The following is a 15677-nucleotide window of genomic DNA, read 5'->3' on the forward strand; positions in this document are numbered from 1 at the left end:
AAGGAACCTGCCAGCACTGGAGAGAGGTGGTCCCGGCACCACATCAATGTGGAAATGCATTCAGAGCAGAAATGTGGGAGCCAGAGTGGGGACTGCCAGAGGGAGTGCGTGGGAGGGGACCCGGGCTGCCCATGCCCTCTTTTAGGAAGCCCCCAGTCCTTTCCGGGTCATGAGCCCCCCCGGCCTTCACGTGGCTGGGTTAATAAGTAATAGGTGAGAAAAATAAAGGCCAGGTGTTGGCAGGACCTTGCACTCAGCTCCAAGAACCTGTTGTCTCCCCTGTGGAACCGTGACGGGCCTGATCTGTAATGGCTGACAAAACTGAAGGCTGCAACAGTAAGTAGGTCGAGCCCGAACCCCAGGCGCCAGGAGAGGATAATCCCACTTTCTCGGTGGACTTCCATCATGCCTCGTGCCAGGGTGTGGGTTCTCTTCACGGCAGCCCCGGCAGGAAGCGGGGAGACACGACCCGTTCTCCATGGCGGGGGTAGCACAGCAGCTTGGAGGCCAAGTGACTAGGCCCACGGCTCTTCTGCAGAAGGATCGGCTTCATGGCAGTAAGAACAGACACTGGTTTGGGGCAAGCCCCGACCCCAAGCTCCCCATCTCTCTCTGGGTGTACCAGGTACGAACTGTCACCCTCATTTTGCCGCTGAGGAAAAGGTGGAGCGAGAGCTCAGGATCACAGCAACGATGTGACAGAGGCGGGAGGCCAGCCAGGTCGGTTCTAGCCTCTAAGTCCGGGCCACTGGGCGCAGCTACTGCTAATTAAAACCCCTAGGGGCGCCTGGGTGGCTCAGCGGGTTAAGCCTCTGCCTTTGGCTCAGGTCATGATCTCAGGATCTGGGATCGAGCCCCACATCAGGCTCTCTGCTCAGCAGGGACCCTACTCCCCCCAACCCCCACCCCTGCTCTGTCTGCCTCTCTGCCTACGTGTGACCTCTGTCAAATAAATAAATAAAATCTTTAAAAGAAAAAGAAAAAAAACCCTCCTTGGGGTACCTGAAGGTGCTCAGTCATTGAACTTCTACCTTCAGCTCAGGTCATGATCTCAGGGTCCTGGGATCGAGCCCCGCATCGAAAGGAACCAGGAGACAAAGGCCAAGAGCCAGCCAACCTCCAACCACCGAAGCCCGATGGTCAGGTGAGGGGGTTGAGCATTCATTTCTCTCACTGCCTTAATGGATCAAGAGGGTGACTGAGGTGGAAAGGGAAGGTCAGGTTCAGCCTGGCAGCACTGTGTCGTTTGCTCACAGGGCTTCCCCAGGAACCCTGTGAAATGCTGACACTACCAGGACCCTCGTCTCTAATGAGGAGACTGAGGCTCAGAGAGGTGATGCGGTGCCCCAAGGCTCACAGTAAGCAAGTGCTAGAGCCAGGACTCGAACCCAGGTCCCGACATTCATACCACAGGGCTCTTAACCCCAGACCCAAGGTAGAGATTATTCTCGGGGCCCTCCTCCGGCCTGGGCTTTAGCCCCAGCTCCCTTTCACGAACTTGAGAACCGTGCACAGATCCCTGTCCATGGAGGAACAAGCATACATTTCTAGGATCCTTCTAAGTCAATGGTTCTAAACCAGAAATGACTCTTGTTCTCTTGGAGGCATTTGGCAATTCCTAGGGACATCTGAGGCTGTCAAAACTGGGGCACTTCTGGCATCTAGTCAATGGGGGCCAGGGTTGCTGTTAAACATTTCACAGTGCCCAGGAGCACCCCCTCCCACCCCGCCCTAAAATGATGTAGCCACAAATGTTGAAAAACCCTGGTCTATGTCTAAGAGGTCTCAGATTCTAAGTGGGTCCCTCTGGGTCTCAGTTTACTTATCTGGAAAATGGAAAAGATGCTACCTGCCCAGGGTACTCTCAGGATTACTATGTGGACCAAAGGACAATGAAGCTGGAACCACACTCAGATACCACTTTCTACCTCCCGCCTCGGCAAGGAGATGCGTAAACAGGGCTTGCTATCCCCTCTTAGAGGAAGAACCAGCTGAGGTTAAGGTTATCGGAAAGAATGAGTCTGTTCTCTGCATGCAAACCAACACTCAAGATATATTTTGGGAGCGCCTGGCAGGCTCAGTCAGTGGAACATGCAACTCTTGATCTCAGGATCATGAGTTTGAGCCCCACGATGGGTGTAGAGGTTATTAAAAATATAAATTTTGGGGGGCGCCTGGGTGGCTCAGTGGGTTAGGCCGCTGCCTTCAGCTCAGGTCATGATCTCAGGGTCCTGGGATCAAGTCCCGCATCGGGCTCTCTGCTCAGCAGGGAGCCTGCTTCCCTTCCTCTCTCTCTCTGCCTGCCTCTCCATCTACTTGTGATTTTTCTCTGTCAAATAAATAAATAAAATCTTTAAAAATATATATATATATTTTTAAAAAGATGTCTTTTGGAGGACAATAAGTAAAATTTAGAATTCTATGCCTTAGAAGGAAAAGTTGCATAGGATTTCATTACGAATACAGAACCTCAGAGAATGCACAAGGAAAGAGTAGCTATGGTTATCCTGACAGGACATGGCAGCAGAGTGACCAGGAGGCAGGGCCAACTGTCCACTATCCCTACGCACCTTTGTATCTTTTCTTTTTTTTTTTTTTAAAGATTTTATTTATTTATTTGGCAGAGAGGCAGGCAGAGAGAGAGGAGGAAGCAGGGGCTCCCTGCCGAGCAGAGAGCCCGATGCGGGACTCGATCCCAGGACCCTGAGATCATGACCTGAGCCGAAGGCAGCGGCTTAACCCACTGAGCCACCCAGGCGCCCCACCTTTGTATCTTTTCAATTTTGTGCCGCCAAGTCTGCGTTCCCACAAGAAACTTGAAGGCTGAGCAAAGAGACCGCTCAGGTACCCAGACAGAGCTGCTTCCAAAAGCGTGCCTGCCGCCTAGTTCCATCAGAAACGTTTAGGCTGATGCCTAGGCCGATGCGTTGGAAGGAACATCTCAGGGGTCCCAGGCCTGAACCCCTGAAAGCCAAACCTCCATGGGTGGGGCCCATGAATCTGCATCTTAAACAGACCTTCAGTTTGGAGCCATAGGCTCCAGCAAGACAAGCTCTCACACTTAACAGCTACTTCTCAACCTGGGGAGTCTGTGTCAGGCCAGTTTCATGTCAAGGTTGTACCATTTCTGAGTTTATTTCCTCGAGGGCAGGCATCTACACAGCACTTAGCAAGCAGTGGGTGTGCAATAAATATTAAATGGTGTGATGATTCACCAGCAGTAATAAGCTTAGGACGTAACCAACAGCACTTGAGCCAGGGCCAGAAAAGGATCACACAGAACCAACTGTCATGAAGACCTTCCGACCCATTCACCCACAAAGCCGGGAAACATGGTAGGCAGCAGAAGGGGGGCGGGGGGCGGGGGATCTTCTCCCAGACCCATCTGAGCAGGTAAAAGCAGAACACCACCAATATCCACTAAACGTGAGCCTTGCCCCCTGAGAAGGGGCTGCCAAACCCTCAGCACTCAAGAAACATCTGGTGATAAACCCTGAATCCCAGACCGTGAGCTCCCAGGAGGCCAGGAGTGGGACTGCTTCATCTCGGACTCTGGTCCCGCCACAGAGCAGTGCCTACTGGGTCGGCGGTGGATGAGCTCACACACACCAGACCCTCTCCGCGCCTCCTGCATCCCTGCCCACAGGCCAGGCCGCAGGCCCTCTTCTCCCCCAGCAAGGATGCTCTGCCCCTACAGTCAGTCCACTTGGCCTCCCAGCCAACCTCATACCCACCCCTCCTGAAGCCAGACTGCTCCAGGTCCCTGTGCCTCCTGCAGAAATCCAAACCACGCCGGCTGAGAGCAGAGCAGAGAATCCCAGCCCAGCCGCCCCTCAACTGCATCTCTTCCCAAAATGTCCAGAGCAAGGTAGCTTTCTGCCACCTTTCTGCAGCCTTCCGAGGCTTTCCATGAATTTCACTTTGACTCTTCTGAATGCCATCTTTCCCTGAACATTTGCCACTGAGATGTCATCTCTGTGGTTTTTGGCACTTATTTCCCATCTAAGCAAGAACTCCAACATCGACCAACCACAGCCTCTTCTCAAGGCTAAATTCTGGCAGTAAGGGGGAAGGGAGGCGCGTCAGAAAAAAACTTTTTTTCTGAGAAAACAAAAAGTTTTTTAAGAGCCATAGAAATACTATTATAAATCCAAGCTAACTGTAGAGCACTGGGTTTCACCACGGGTGGCCCTCCAGCCCTCCATGACCCCAGGGGTACTCGTCTATGTCTGGAGACGGGGATGGTGGTCACGACTTTGGGGGGTGGGGTGCCACTGGCATGGAGTGGGTGAGGCCAGGGATGCTACTCACCCCACTGTGCCCAGGACGCCCCAGGACACCCCAAAAGAGAACGGTCAGCAGTGCCAAGGGAGGTTGAGCCCTTGTTCCTTTCCTATGAGAAATCTGAGACCACCTGTGGCACCCAATGTAGCCAACCACCAGGCATGACTTGGATGCCGCAGACGCCACATCGGTCACTCTCCATCCCCAGGTACTCACCAGAGGAGCGCTGTAGCTGGCGTGGGGATTGTTCTGGATCTCCCACAGTCCCTCATTGAAGCCTTTCCTCTTGTTGGGTTTCCCGTACTTATCTTTACATTTGTCGTAAGGAAACAGGTCCTTGGGTCCCAGGAAGGCTCTGGAGAAAGGAACCATGGGGCCAGTCCCAGGTGAGTCAGGCCACCCAGGAGGCACCAGGAGGCACCAGGTGGAAAAATCAAGCCCCACCTGCGGAAACTTACGTTTCGTGTGTACCAAAGAAGAAAATGGGGTACTTGTTGGGCGGGGGCTTCACAGCACCGTCGGCGATATCATCGATCTGCAGTGAGAGGCAGGTCAGGGCGTGGCTGGGGGACACCTTCAGCCCCTGACCCAGGAAATCACCAAGAACTCAGCTAAGTTACTTGGCGTAAGCATGCTGGGAGGAAGGGAGCCTTTGACTGAGGGAGACACATCACCTTCCAGCTAAGCATCTGCATTCTTCTAGGAACCACCCCCCACCCCGCAGTGCATACCTGTCCCCCCCACCCCAGAATGTTTTCTCTGCCTCCAGGGTAGGTGCTTCACCTGAGCAAAGCTAAATATGGTGCCCTGAGCAGCCAGGAGGTGGAGCAAGCTCAGCCTCTCCAGGCTCCCAGGACCCTCCCACGGGACCCCTCCCGCAAAAAGGCGATCGGGTGGTTGATCTCCCAGAAGCTGTAGCTGCCAGCTCCAAGGATGCAGAGGGTGGGGGGTGGGCTGCAGGAGACAGGCCCTGAGCATCCAGGAAGTCCCACCCTCTCCCTACAGGCCCATGGGCCCCGGCAGCTGTCAGTCACCTCCCCACAGGAGGCTAGCAGCCCCTTCACTTCCAATCAGGTGCTTGGAAATGTTCCGGGCTTCGAGAGCTGCCAGGAGGGGGTAAGGAGGATAGGGGGAAGCTGGTACACTCGAAGGAAGGGAAGTGCCCGGAAAGTTTCATGGCTCTAGAGTCCCCCCAAAAAATAATCCAGAGAAAACTAGGTTAAAGTGAGTTTTCTGGTCCCCGTTAATCTCTTCCCATCCTCTACTATGCCTGGGGGCTGCTGGAACTTTCCCTCACCCAGCTTCCTTCCTCAGCTCTCTGGGCTACTTTTCAAAGTCCTTGGGGGGGGCAGGAAGCATCCGTCTCAAGCATCCCACTGCTGCACAGAAGCTTCCCCAAACTTCACCTCCTGAGAACGAGCCTGCCACGCCTTCCCGGCGTTTGCTCAGGCCTCACCAAGGACCCGCCTCTGCGCCTGAGGCTCAGGTATCCTAGCGGCAGCACCAGCTCCAACGGTCGTCAGGACTGCCAGCCTGGTCAGTGCCCCTTCCCGGCCTCCTGTGGCAGCCTGTTGCACCCAGACCCCCAGCTCTGCGTGATGCCTTTATCCGTACTCGCACCCTGGGGGGGGGGCGCTCCAACGAGCAGGGAGTGGGGCTGAAATCGCAATACTGCCCGGCAACTCCCGTGTGGCCTCAGTTCAGCCTCATCCTTCCCATGCCCCTGCTGCTGCCTGGGCCTCCCACCCCCCATCCCCCAAATTCCTTCAGTCCTGTCATGCATATTCCACCAGCCTAGGTCCTGGGGCAGCTTTATTCCCAAGACCTGGGGATGACACCCGCCAGCTCCCTCCTCCACATGGGCCTGCCCGGGATAGTGCCTGGAAACGCACTCTCTGGGACCTCCACCCTCAGGACCCCGCCAGACCGGTCCCCCTCAGACCATCTGGGTCCCCTGGATCTCAGCTTCTACCTCGGATCCCCAAAGTCCCCTTGGCTCAACCTCTTTCCTCAGATGCTCTCTCTTTTGGGCTTGAGCCAGAAAAGGATCTGAATCAAGAATAAGGGAGGACCACTCCGAGATCTCCCTCAACCTCACACCCAGCCGGCCTCCTCCACCAGAGGACAGGGGACGGGGTCCTCATAAGGGCACCAGTCCCAGGGTCCCTTAAGCAAGTCTCACTCCAAGCTCTGGTCCCTGACACCCCACATTATCAGATGAGTCCCCTCTGCTTCAGCACCGTGTGAACACAGCGCCCCCCGGGGCAGCATCTACCCTCCCTCACCCCCTCAGCCTCAACCCTCAACCCCTCTCCCCTCCCGCACCGCTCTCCAGCCCAGCCCTCTCCCGCACACCGCCTGGGGCCCCACCTGACACCTTCAGGCCGCGGCACCCCCTTCCCCTCAGTGGGATTCCTCACCTTAAGCCCCACGTTCCTCCGCTCTCCTCACACCACCACCTCCTTCAAACTTGAACCCTGCCTCCTCAGGCCCCAGATCCCTCAAACCCCACTTCCCTTGGCTCTGGATATCCCCGCGACCCCCCCGCACCCCTGCGCGGGGTCCCTCAGGCGCGGGGACCCCAGACCCCCAGCGCTGACTCCCTCAAGTCCGGGGGCCCCCCCAGACCCCGGCGCGGAGCCCCCTCAGGCCCGGGGACCCCCAGACCCCGGCGCGGACCCCCTCAGGTGTGGAGACCTCCCGACCCCGGCGCGGAGCCCCTCAAGGCCGGGGACCCCCAGACCCCCGTACGGACCCCCTCAGGCCCAGGGACCCCCAGACGCCGGCGCGGATTCCCTCAGGCACGGGGACTCCCAGACCCCCGCGCGGGCTCCGTCAGGTCCGGGGACCCCCAGACCTCGGTACGGCACTCTCAGGCGCGGGGACCCTCAGACCCCCGGCGCGGCTTCCCTCAGGCCTCCGGACCGCAGACCCCGGCGCGGCTTCCCTCAGGCGCCGGGACCCTCAGACCCCCAGTGCGGCTTCCCTCAGGCCCGGGGACCCCCAGATCCTCGCGCGGGCTCTCTCGGGCCCCCGGACCACAGACCCCGGCGCGGCTTTCCTCAGGCGCCGGGACCCCCAGACCCCCGCGCGGCCTCCCTCAGGCGCCGGGACCCCAGACCCCCGCGCGGACTTCCTCACGCGCTGGGACCCCCAGACCCAGGCGCGGCGTCCCTTAGGCGCCGGGACCCCCAGGCCCCCGGCGCGGGCTTCCTCAGGCCCAGGATCCCCCCAGGACCCACTGCGCGGGTCCCTCAGGCCCGGGGACCCCCAGACCTCTGTTGTAAGGATCCCTCAGGCCCGGGGCCCCTGCTGCCCCACCCCCCCTGCCTGGCCCATCTCCCGCGCGGCCTCACCCGGGCCGGCCAGTGCGGGTAGCCCTTCATCTTGGCGAACACCAAGTCCCCGGGCTTGAAGGCATGCGGCATGCTGGCGGCGGGAAGCCCAGGCCGCAGGAAGCGGCGGCGGCAGCGGCGGCGGCGGCAGCGGCTGCGGCGGCGGCGGCGGCTGCAGCGGGAGGCGAAGCCGGGGGCGGGAGCGGGGCGCCGAGGGGGCGGGGGCGGCCTCCTGGGCAGAGGGCCGGCCCGTGCTTATTGGACTGCGCGCCCCCGGAAGTCCCGCCCTCCGGCCTTCACGGGCGGGAGGTGCCGTCGCTCAGGACCACGTGCGGGGGATAGAGGAGCACGGGGACCAATGAGAAGAGGGGTTGGAGCAGAGCAAGTTAACGGGATTGGGTAACGGGTAGATCCAAGGGGCGTGACCCAGAGGCCTAATGGGAGCGGGGCGGAGGTTATGGGAGGTGAAAGGGGAAAGGTGGGAGGAGGGAAACGGAGACTTTCAGGGAGTGGTGAGGCGGCTGGCCAGGCGGCTTAGGGGCGGAGCCTAGGACAGGGGGGCGGGCTACGAACGGCCAGAGAAGGAGGGCTTTAAGTAGGAGGCAGGTCATTGGCCACCACCGAAAGAAGGCCTACTCCTTGTAGGGGGCGGAGCACAGAAAGCCTCCCGCTCCCGGGAGCCGGTTGGCTACCACTCCAGAAGGCCTCAAGGTAGGGAGCAGGCATTGGCTACCATGGGGGCGGGGCTTACGCAGCTCTTCGCCATTGGATAAAGTGATAGAGGTTCAACTCAAAATAGGGACGCGCCGTTGCCGGCCCGAGGGGCGGGGCTGGGGAAGGGGCGGGGCGTGGGGGAGTTCTTGGGGTAAACAGCCACAGAGTGCGCGGGGGACTCCTTTTTTCCCTCCGCGAAAGGTTTTGAGCACCGGCTGCCAGAGCCGCAAGATACCCGATATGCCTGTTCATTCCAGAAAATGTGTTTTCGTCCCGCAGGGCCGAATTCCTTAACCTCTGTGCCTTAGTCTACCCACCTATAAAATGGGGTTGGTAACGGCACCCATCCCAGAGGGGCGTAAACGTTAAGTGCTCTCATCATCCCCAAAGCCTTGCGGACTGCGCCTGGCCGTCGGAAATACTGGGAGCACCAGATGCTGCTACCTCCTCTGTTAACTTCGCTTTTTTTTTTTTTCTTTTCTTTTTAAAGATTTTATTTATTTGACAGAGATCACAAGCAGGCAGAGAGGCAGGCAGAGAAGAGAGGGAAGGAGGCTCCCCGCTAAGCAACCCGATGTGGGGCTCGATCCCAGGACTCTGAGACCATGAGGGCAAAGGCAGAGGCTTTGACCCAGGCGCCCCTGTTAATTTCGTTCTAGTGACCCTTGGTAGGAACTGGAGGTAAAAGAGCCAGAGTGCTTAGGAAAATGCTGAGTAGTCGGGGAGGGGCCAGGGCGGGCTTTCGGGCTGGTAATTTAGGTAGAGACTCCAGAGACTCGCAGGGCAATAAAGATGGGCCAGTGGAGTGAAATGGATACAGAGAAGGCACGTAGGGCGAAGGGGATAGCAAATGCAAACGTGTGAGCCAGAGAGGATGGAGCACGTGAGTGGGTCCGTCGAGGATCTTTCGAGTGCCTTGGGAACGGGTGTGAACAGTCTGGCTTTTATTTTAGCTTCTTGGGAAAACATGGGAGAGAGTTGATCACAGGGTACAAAAATAATACTTTAGTCTCAAGATACATCCTTATGCACATGAAATACATCTGCAAAAGACTTTTTTAAAAAGTGAAACATAGACTTAACCACATGACCCTAGGAATCTACCCAAGAGAAATGAAAACACACTCCCCACAAAAACCTGTACAGTAATAGTCATCACAGCATGATTCACAACAGCCAAAAAGCAGAAAGACCCAAGTGTCCGTTGATAAGTGAGTGGATAAAACAAATGTGCTATATCCTTGCAACGAACACTACTCAGCAATGGAAAGAAAAGCAGCATTGACACACACTACCACCTGGAAGTGCCCCCAAAACCCGAGAGGCAGTGAAATAAGCCAGACAAGAGGTCACATACTCTCCAATATCATATGCTATTTGATGGAATGTCCAAAAAGGGCAAATCTTTCAAGACAAAAGTAGTTACTTTGATCTAGGGTTAGGAATCCAGAGTTAAATTTATAATTTCATACAAAGGGCAGTATAAGGTTTCTTTTGCAGGTGATGGAAATGTTTTAGATTGTGGTGATGGTCTTACTACTTTGCAAATATAAAATGAAATTCTTTTAATTGTATCCCTAAAACATGAAATGTAGGGGATGTGAAGTATTTATCAACAAACCTTTGTCTAAAAATGATTTCTCGGGGGGCACCTGGGTGGCTCAATGGGTTGGGGCCTCTGCCTTCGGCTCAGGTTATGATCCCAGGGTCCTGGGATTCAGCAGGGAGCCTGCTTCCCCCTCTCTCTCTGCCTGCCTCTCTGCCTGCTTGTGATCTCTGTCTCTCAAATAAATAAAATCTTTAAAAAATAAAAACGATTTCTCTGGGCCGAGAAGAGCTATAAGTTAGAATTGTCAGATAAAAATCAGAACGCCCAATTAAATCTAAATCGCAGATACACAACAAATACCTTTTCAGTGTAAGTATGTTCCGTTTGGCTCATGCAATATTTGTGACATACCTATGCTAGAAAATTATTTGTTACACGTCCAACAACATGCATGAACCTTGAAGACGTTCTGCTCAATGAAATAAGCCAGATGCAAATGACAAATCCTGAAGGACCCCACTCCAAGGTGGTCTCCAGAGGAGTCCCAACTGCACAGACAGAGAGGAGATGGTGGGAGCCAGGGCTGGGGCAGGAGGTGGGAAGTCCGTGCTTCATGGGGACAGAGTTTCCATTTGGGGAGATGGAAAGTTCTGGAGACAGAGGGTAGGGGTGACAGCAGGATGGTGTGGTGTGCTTCATGCCATCGAGTTGCACAGTTAAAAATGGTTGAGAGGCGGGGAACCTGGGTGGCTCAGTGGGTTAAAGCCTCTACCTTCAGCTCAGGTCACAATCCCAGGATCCTGGGATCGAGCCCTGCATCTGGCTCTCTGTTCAACAGGGAGCCTCTTCCCTACCTCTATCTCTGCCTGCCTCTCTGCCTACTTGTGATCTCTGTCTGTCAAATAAATAAATAAATATCTTTTTAAAAAATGGTTGAGGGGCGCCTGGGTGACTCAGTGGGTTAAAGCCTCTGCCTTCGGCTCGGGTCATGATCCCACGGTCCTGGGATTGAGCCCCGCATAGGGCTCTCTGCTCCGCGGGGAGCCTGCTTCCTCCCCTCTCTCTCTCTCTACCTGCCTCTCTGCCTACTTGTGATCTCTGTCAAATAAATAAATAAAATCTTAAAAAAATAAAAATGGTTGAAAGGGTTAATTCTATGTATATTTACCACTGTAAAAATATAATTGATAATAAATAACATCCAACAGAAATACCTAATTCGGGGTGCCTGGGTGGCTCAGTGGGTTGAGGCCTCTGCCTTCAGCTCAGGTCATGATCTCAGCGTCCTGGGATAGAGCCCCGCATTGGGCTCTCTGCTCAGCGGGGAGCCTGCTTCCTCCTCTCTCTCTGCCTGCCTCTCTGCCTTCTTGTGATCTCTGTCAAATAAATAAACAAAATCTTTAAAAAAAAAAATACCTAATTCATAGTTCCTTAAAATGGTTAAAATTGTTAACTCAATGTTATATAGATACCATTAGGTATTTGGTTTTTTTTTTGTTTGTTTAAGATTATTTGTTTATGTGACAGAGAGAGAGAGAGAGAGAGCGGGAGCAGCAGAGGGAGAGGAAGAAGCAACCTCCCTGCTCAGCAGGGAGCCTGATGCAGTGCTGGAACCCAGGACCCTGGGATCATGACCTGAGCTGAAGGCAGACACTTAACCAACTGAGCCACCCAGGTGCCCCAAGTATTTGTTTTTTTATCTGAAATTCAGATCTAAGGTGCCTGGGTGGCTCAGTCGGTTGAGTGGCTGCCTTTGGCTCTGGTCATGATCCCAGAGTCCCAGGATCGAGTCCCACATCGGGCTGCCTGCTCAGCCCGGAGTCTGCTTCTCTCTCTGACCCTCCCTCCTCTTGTGCTCTCTCTCTCTCAAATAAATAAATAAAATCTTAGAAAAAAAAAATCAGATCTCATGGGGTGTCCTGTATCTTATATATGCTAAATCACACAGGGACCAAGTGTGGAAGTTGAAAAAGGAATGAAGAAGATGGTATGGAGGGGCCTGAATTAGATATATAGAGAGAGACTGAGGCCTGAGGCCCAACGGGGGCCTGACTTGCCTGAAGTGAGACATGGAGTCCAGGGGCTCAAATGCCACTTCTGTGGACCCCCCCTTTCCAAAGCCCTCCTGATTCTGCACATGCTTTTTCTCCAGACTCTGAACCAGGGCTGAAAAACAGATTCCCTGCCCAGACCTCATTGAGCCACATTGAGCAGTTGGGAAATGATGAAGCTTTGGTGAAAGCTGGGGCCAGCTTGCTCCCAGAAGGTGGGGAGGGCCCTCCAAAGTGGCAGGAGGAGGCAGGAGAGGATCCATGTTTTCCTGCCAGATCAGAGGCCTCTGAAGACAATGGTTGAGCCCTTAGTCATCACCTGGGGAGGTGAGGTTACTTCCTGTTCCCTAAGAAACGGGGCCTGGCAGCAGGCCAGAAGAGGCCAGTTAGAGAGGGAGCTACCACTGACCCCCCAGAACAGCAAGAAACAGCCCCCTCCAAACAGCAGGCCGCCTGAGCCCCTACTGTGTGCTGCAGGTTTGGTTTGCTCGGGGACTGTCATGAGGAAATATTTACCACCCATTTAGCCAATTACAAGAATGAATAACATTTACAGAGGCCCGCCTGAGTCCATAGAGCATGTGACTCTTGATCTCAGGGTCATGAGTTTAAGCCCCACCTTGGGTGTAGAGATCACTTAAAAATAAAATCTTTAATAAATAAAAATAAGTCTTCAAAAAAAAATCAGTAACATTTATTGAGCAGCCAATATGTTCCAGGCCACATTATTTTTATAACCTTTTTAAGATTTTATTTGAGAGAGAGCGAGAGTAAGAGAGAGAGAGCACTAGAAGGGGAACAGCAGAGGGAGAGGGAGAAGCAGACTCCCCACTGAGCAGAGAGCCCAATGTGGGGCTCATTCCCAGGACTCCCAGATCATGACCTGAGCTGAAGGCAGAGGCTTGACTGATCGAGCCACCCAGGCGCCCTCACCTGTTTAGGGAACAAATTACCACAAACTAAATTGATTTTATACCATTTTGGAGGTCAGAAATCCAAGGTGAGTTTCAATGAGCTAAAATCCATGTGTTTGTGAAATTGCACTCCTTCTGGAAGCTCTAGGGGAGAATCCGTTTCCTTGCGTTTCCCAGCTCCTAGAAGCTGTCTGCTTTCCTCAGCTCAGGGCTCCTTCCTCCATCTGAAGACATTTTCCCAAAGAAAACATATAGATGGCCCACAGGAACATGAAAAGGTAATGAACCAATCATTAGGCAAATACACAATGAAACCACAAACGATCACCTGATACCTGTTAAGACAGCTATTATTAAGACAAGAAACAAGTGTTAGTAAAGATGTGGCGAGATAGGAACGCTCATGCATTGCTTGTGGGAATGTAGGTTGGTAGAGCCACTGTGGAAAAACAGTATAAAGGTCCCTCAAAATATTAAAAATGGAAGTACCGGGGCGCCTGGGTGGCTCAGTGGGCTAAAGCCTCTGCCTTTGGCTCAGGTCATGATCCCGGAGTTCTGGGATCCAGTCCCACATTGGGCTCTCTGCTCAGTAGGGAGCCTGCTTCCTCCTCTTTCTGCCTCTCTGCCTACTTGTGATCTCTGTCAAATAAATAAAATCTTCAAAAAAAAAAAAAAAAAAAAAGGAAGTACCAGGGGCACATGTGTGGCTCAATTGGTTGAGCCCAGAGTCTGCTTGTCCCTCTCTTGCTGTCAAATAAATAAATAAATAAAATCTCTTAAAAATTAAAAAAAAGTATCGTAACCCAACAATTACACTTGTATCTGAAGAAAACAAAAACACTAATTCGAAAAGAAGTGTGCAACCCCCATGTTCCTTGCAGCACAACTCACAATGGCCAACTATGGAAACAAGCCAGTGTGCATGGAAGGACAGATGGATAAAGAGGAGGTGGTATGGATATATGATGAAATATCACTCAGCCAAAAAAAAAAGGAAATCTTACCATTTGTGACAACGTGGATGGACCTCAAGGGCATTAAGTGAAACAAGTCAGGCAGAGAAAAGCAAACACCATAAGATGTTTCTTATACGTGGAATCTAAACAAAGAAAATAAGAGGGGCGCCTGGGTGGCTCAGTGGGGTATAGCCTCTGCCTTTGGCTCAGGTCATGATCCCAGGGTCCTGGGACTCAGCAAGGAGCCTGCTTCCCCCTCTCTCTCTGCCTGTCTCTCTGCCTACTTGTGTTCTCTGTCAAATAAATAAATAAAGGGGCGCCTGGGTGGCTCAGTGGGTTAAAGCCTCTGCCTTCGGCTCAGGTCATGATCCCAGGGTCCTGGGATCGAGCCCTGCATCCGGCTCTCTGCTCCTCGGAGAGCCTGCCTCCTCCTCTCTCTGCCTGCCTCTCTGCCTACTTGTGATCTTTATCTGTCAAATAAATAAATAAAATCTTAAAAATAAGTAAGTAAATAAATAAATAAAATCTTACAAAAGAGAAAAAAGAAGAAAAAGTAGGAGTGCCTGAGTGGTTCAGTTGGTTATCTCAGAGTCCTGAGATCCAGCCCGCATTGGGCTCTCTGCTCAGCAGGAAGCCTGCTTCCTGCCTGCCTCTCTGCCTACTTGTGATCTCTTTCTCTGTCAAATAAATAAATAAAATATTTAAAAAAAATTTTTTTAAAAGTAAGAAGAAACACAAAGAACCCCAGGAAGCTTATAGATAAGGGAGAGCCCATGGGTGGGTTCCCTGAGGCGGGGGCTGGGAGAAACGGAGGAAAGGGGTCAAAAGAGAAAACAAAACAAAACCCAGATGAACCAAAGCTACCGCCGTGCCCCTCTCACCCCTAAAAAGGCAACTGCAGCTACTTTATATCATCTGATGCCCAGACACCTCCGCATTTCCCCCCACCCCGTGGTCTCAAAAACGCACGCCCCGTTCCTGCGCCGGCCCCCCTCTTAGGTGATGTTGCCAACGGTCCCCAGCTGCCTTCCCTTGCTCCCAGCGTCCACCTTCTCTCTCTAGCGCTTAACACCATCCACTCGGCCCCAGACCTGACTCTCGCCTCTCTCTCGTCTGTCTGCCCAGCCCCATCGGAAACTCCACGAGGGTTGCGAGGTCGGGGAATTTGTGCGTGCTTCCCCGCTGGTACAGGGCCGACTTTCAGTACGCAGAGAGCAAGTCATTGCAACCTCTGACATTTCTTGAAAGCTTTCTGACGCCATCGTGACCCTGACAATGGGGTCCGACGAGGGGGATGCCCGTCCTGGGCCCACTTCGCAGGAAACCAAAGCTCTGCAAGCTTTGTCCGGGCTGCACCGGATTCTTTCCTAAATCCTGTGAAGATGACTTTAGGGCGCCTTGGCCCAGATGCCGTGGGGATGCGCCCCCGTGGGTCCCCAGGCCCTAGCTCGTGCGCCCCTTCCCACGCCCCCAGCACGTGTGCCCGAGAGAACCACAGCGCCGGGCACCAGGACGGCCTCCACGGCCCTGAACGCCCCCACACTGAGCTGCGTGGGGTAGCCAGGGAAGGCTCTCGCGCAGGGAAAACGTCAGGACCAAGTTCCGCGGGACGGTCCCGCCCTCTCCGACCACCGCTTTAGGGAAAGCTGTGCAGCGAGCGCGGCGTAGCCTCCAGCCGGAAGCGCGCTCGTCGCCCCTGGCAACGGAGTCCGGAAAAAGCGCCGAAATGCTGCCCAGGGGTACAGAGCGGCCGTCACGGGCCAGTGAGGCGCGGAGAGCTAGAGAGGCACCTCCGGCCGATTGTCACGTGGGCGACCTCTTGAAGGCGGGACTTCCGGCAGTAAGGTATTTTCTTTCCGGTTGTTGGCTCTTGC

The 15677-nt window shown here is 54.1% G+C and overlaps 1 protein-coding gene across 2 annotated transcripts in view; it reads right to left on the minus strand.

Annotated features, from left to right (window-relative positions):
• The window catches only part of HDGFL2 (HDGF like 2), a 21207-nt gene extending 13441 nt beyond the window's left edge, over window positions 1-7766 (minus strand). For both annotated transcript variants that reach the window (XM_044254518.1, XM_044254517.1), the window contains exons 1-3: window positions 7641-7766; window positions 4743-4819; window positions 4501-4639 (exon numbers count right to left, since the gene is read on the minus strand). In XM_044254518.1, coding sequence (XP_044110453.1) covers window positions 4501-4639; window positions 4743-4819; window positions 7641-7712 — 288 coding nt within the window. In that variant the 5' untranslated portion in view covers window positions 7713-7766. The remainder of the gene's footprint in view (window positions 1-4500; window positions 4640-4742; window positions 4820-7640) is intronic.
• Window positions 7767-15677: the final 7911 nt, after the last annotated feature.

The sequence above is a fragment of the Neovison vison genome, chromosome 6, assembly GCF_020171115.1.
Source record: "Neovison vison isolate M4711 chromosome 6, ASM_NN_V1, whole genome shotgun sequence".
In the NCBI taxonomy this organism is placed as follows: Eukaryota; Metazoa; Chordata; class Mammalia; order Carnivora; family Mustelidae; genus Neogale; species Neogale vison.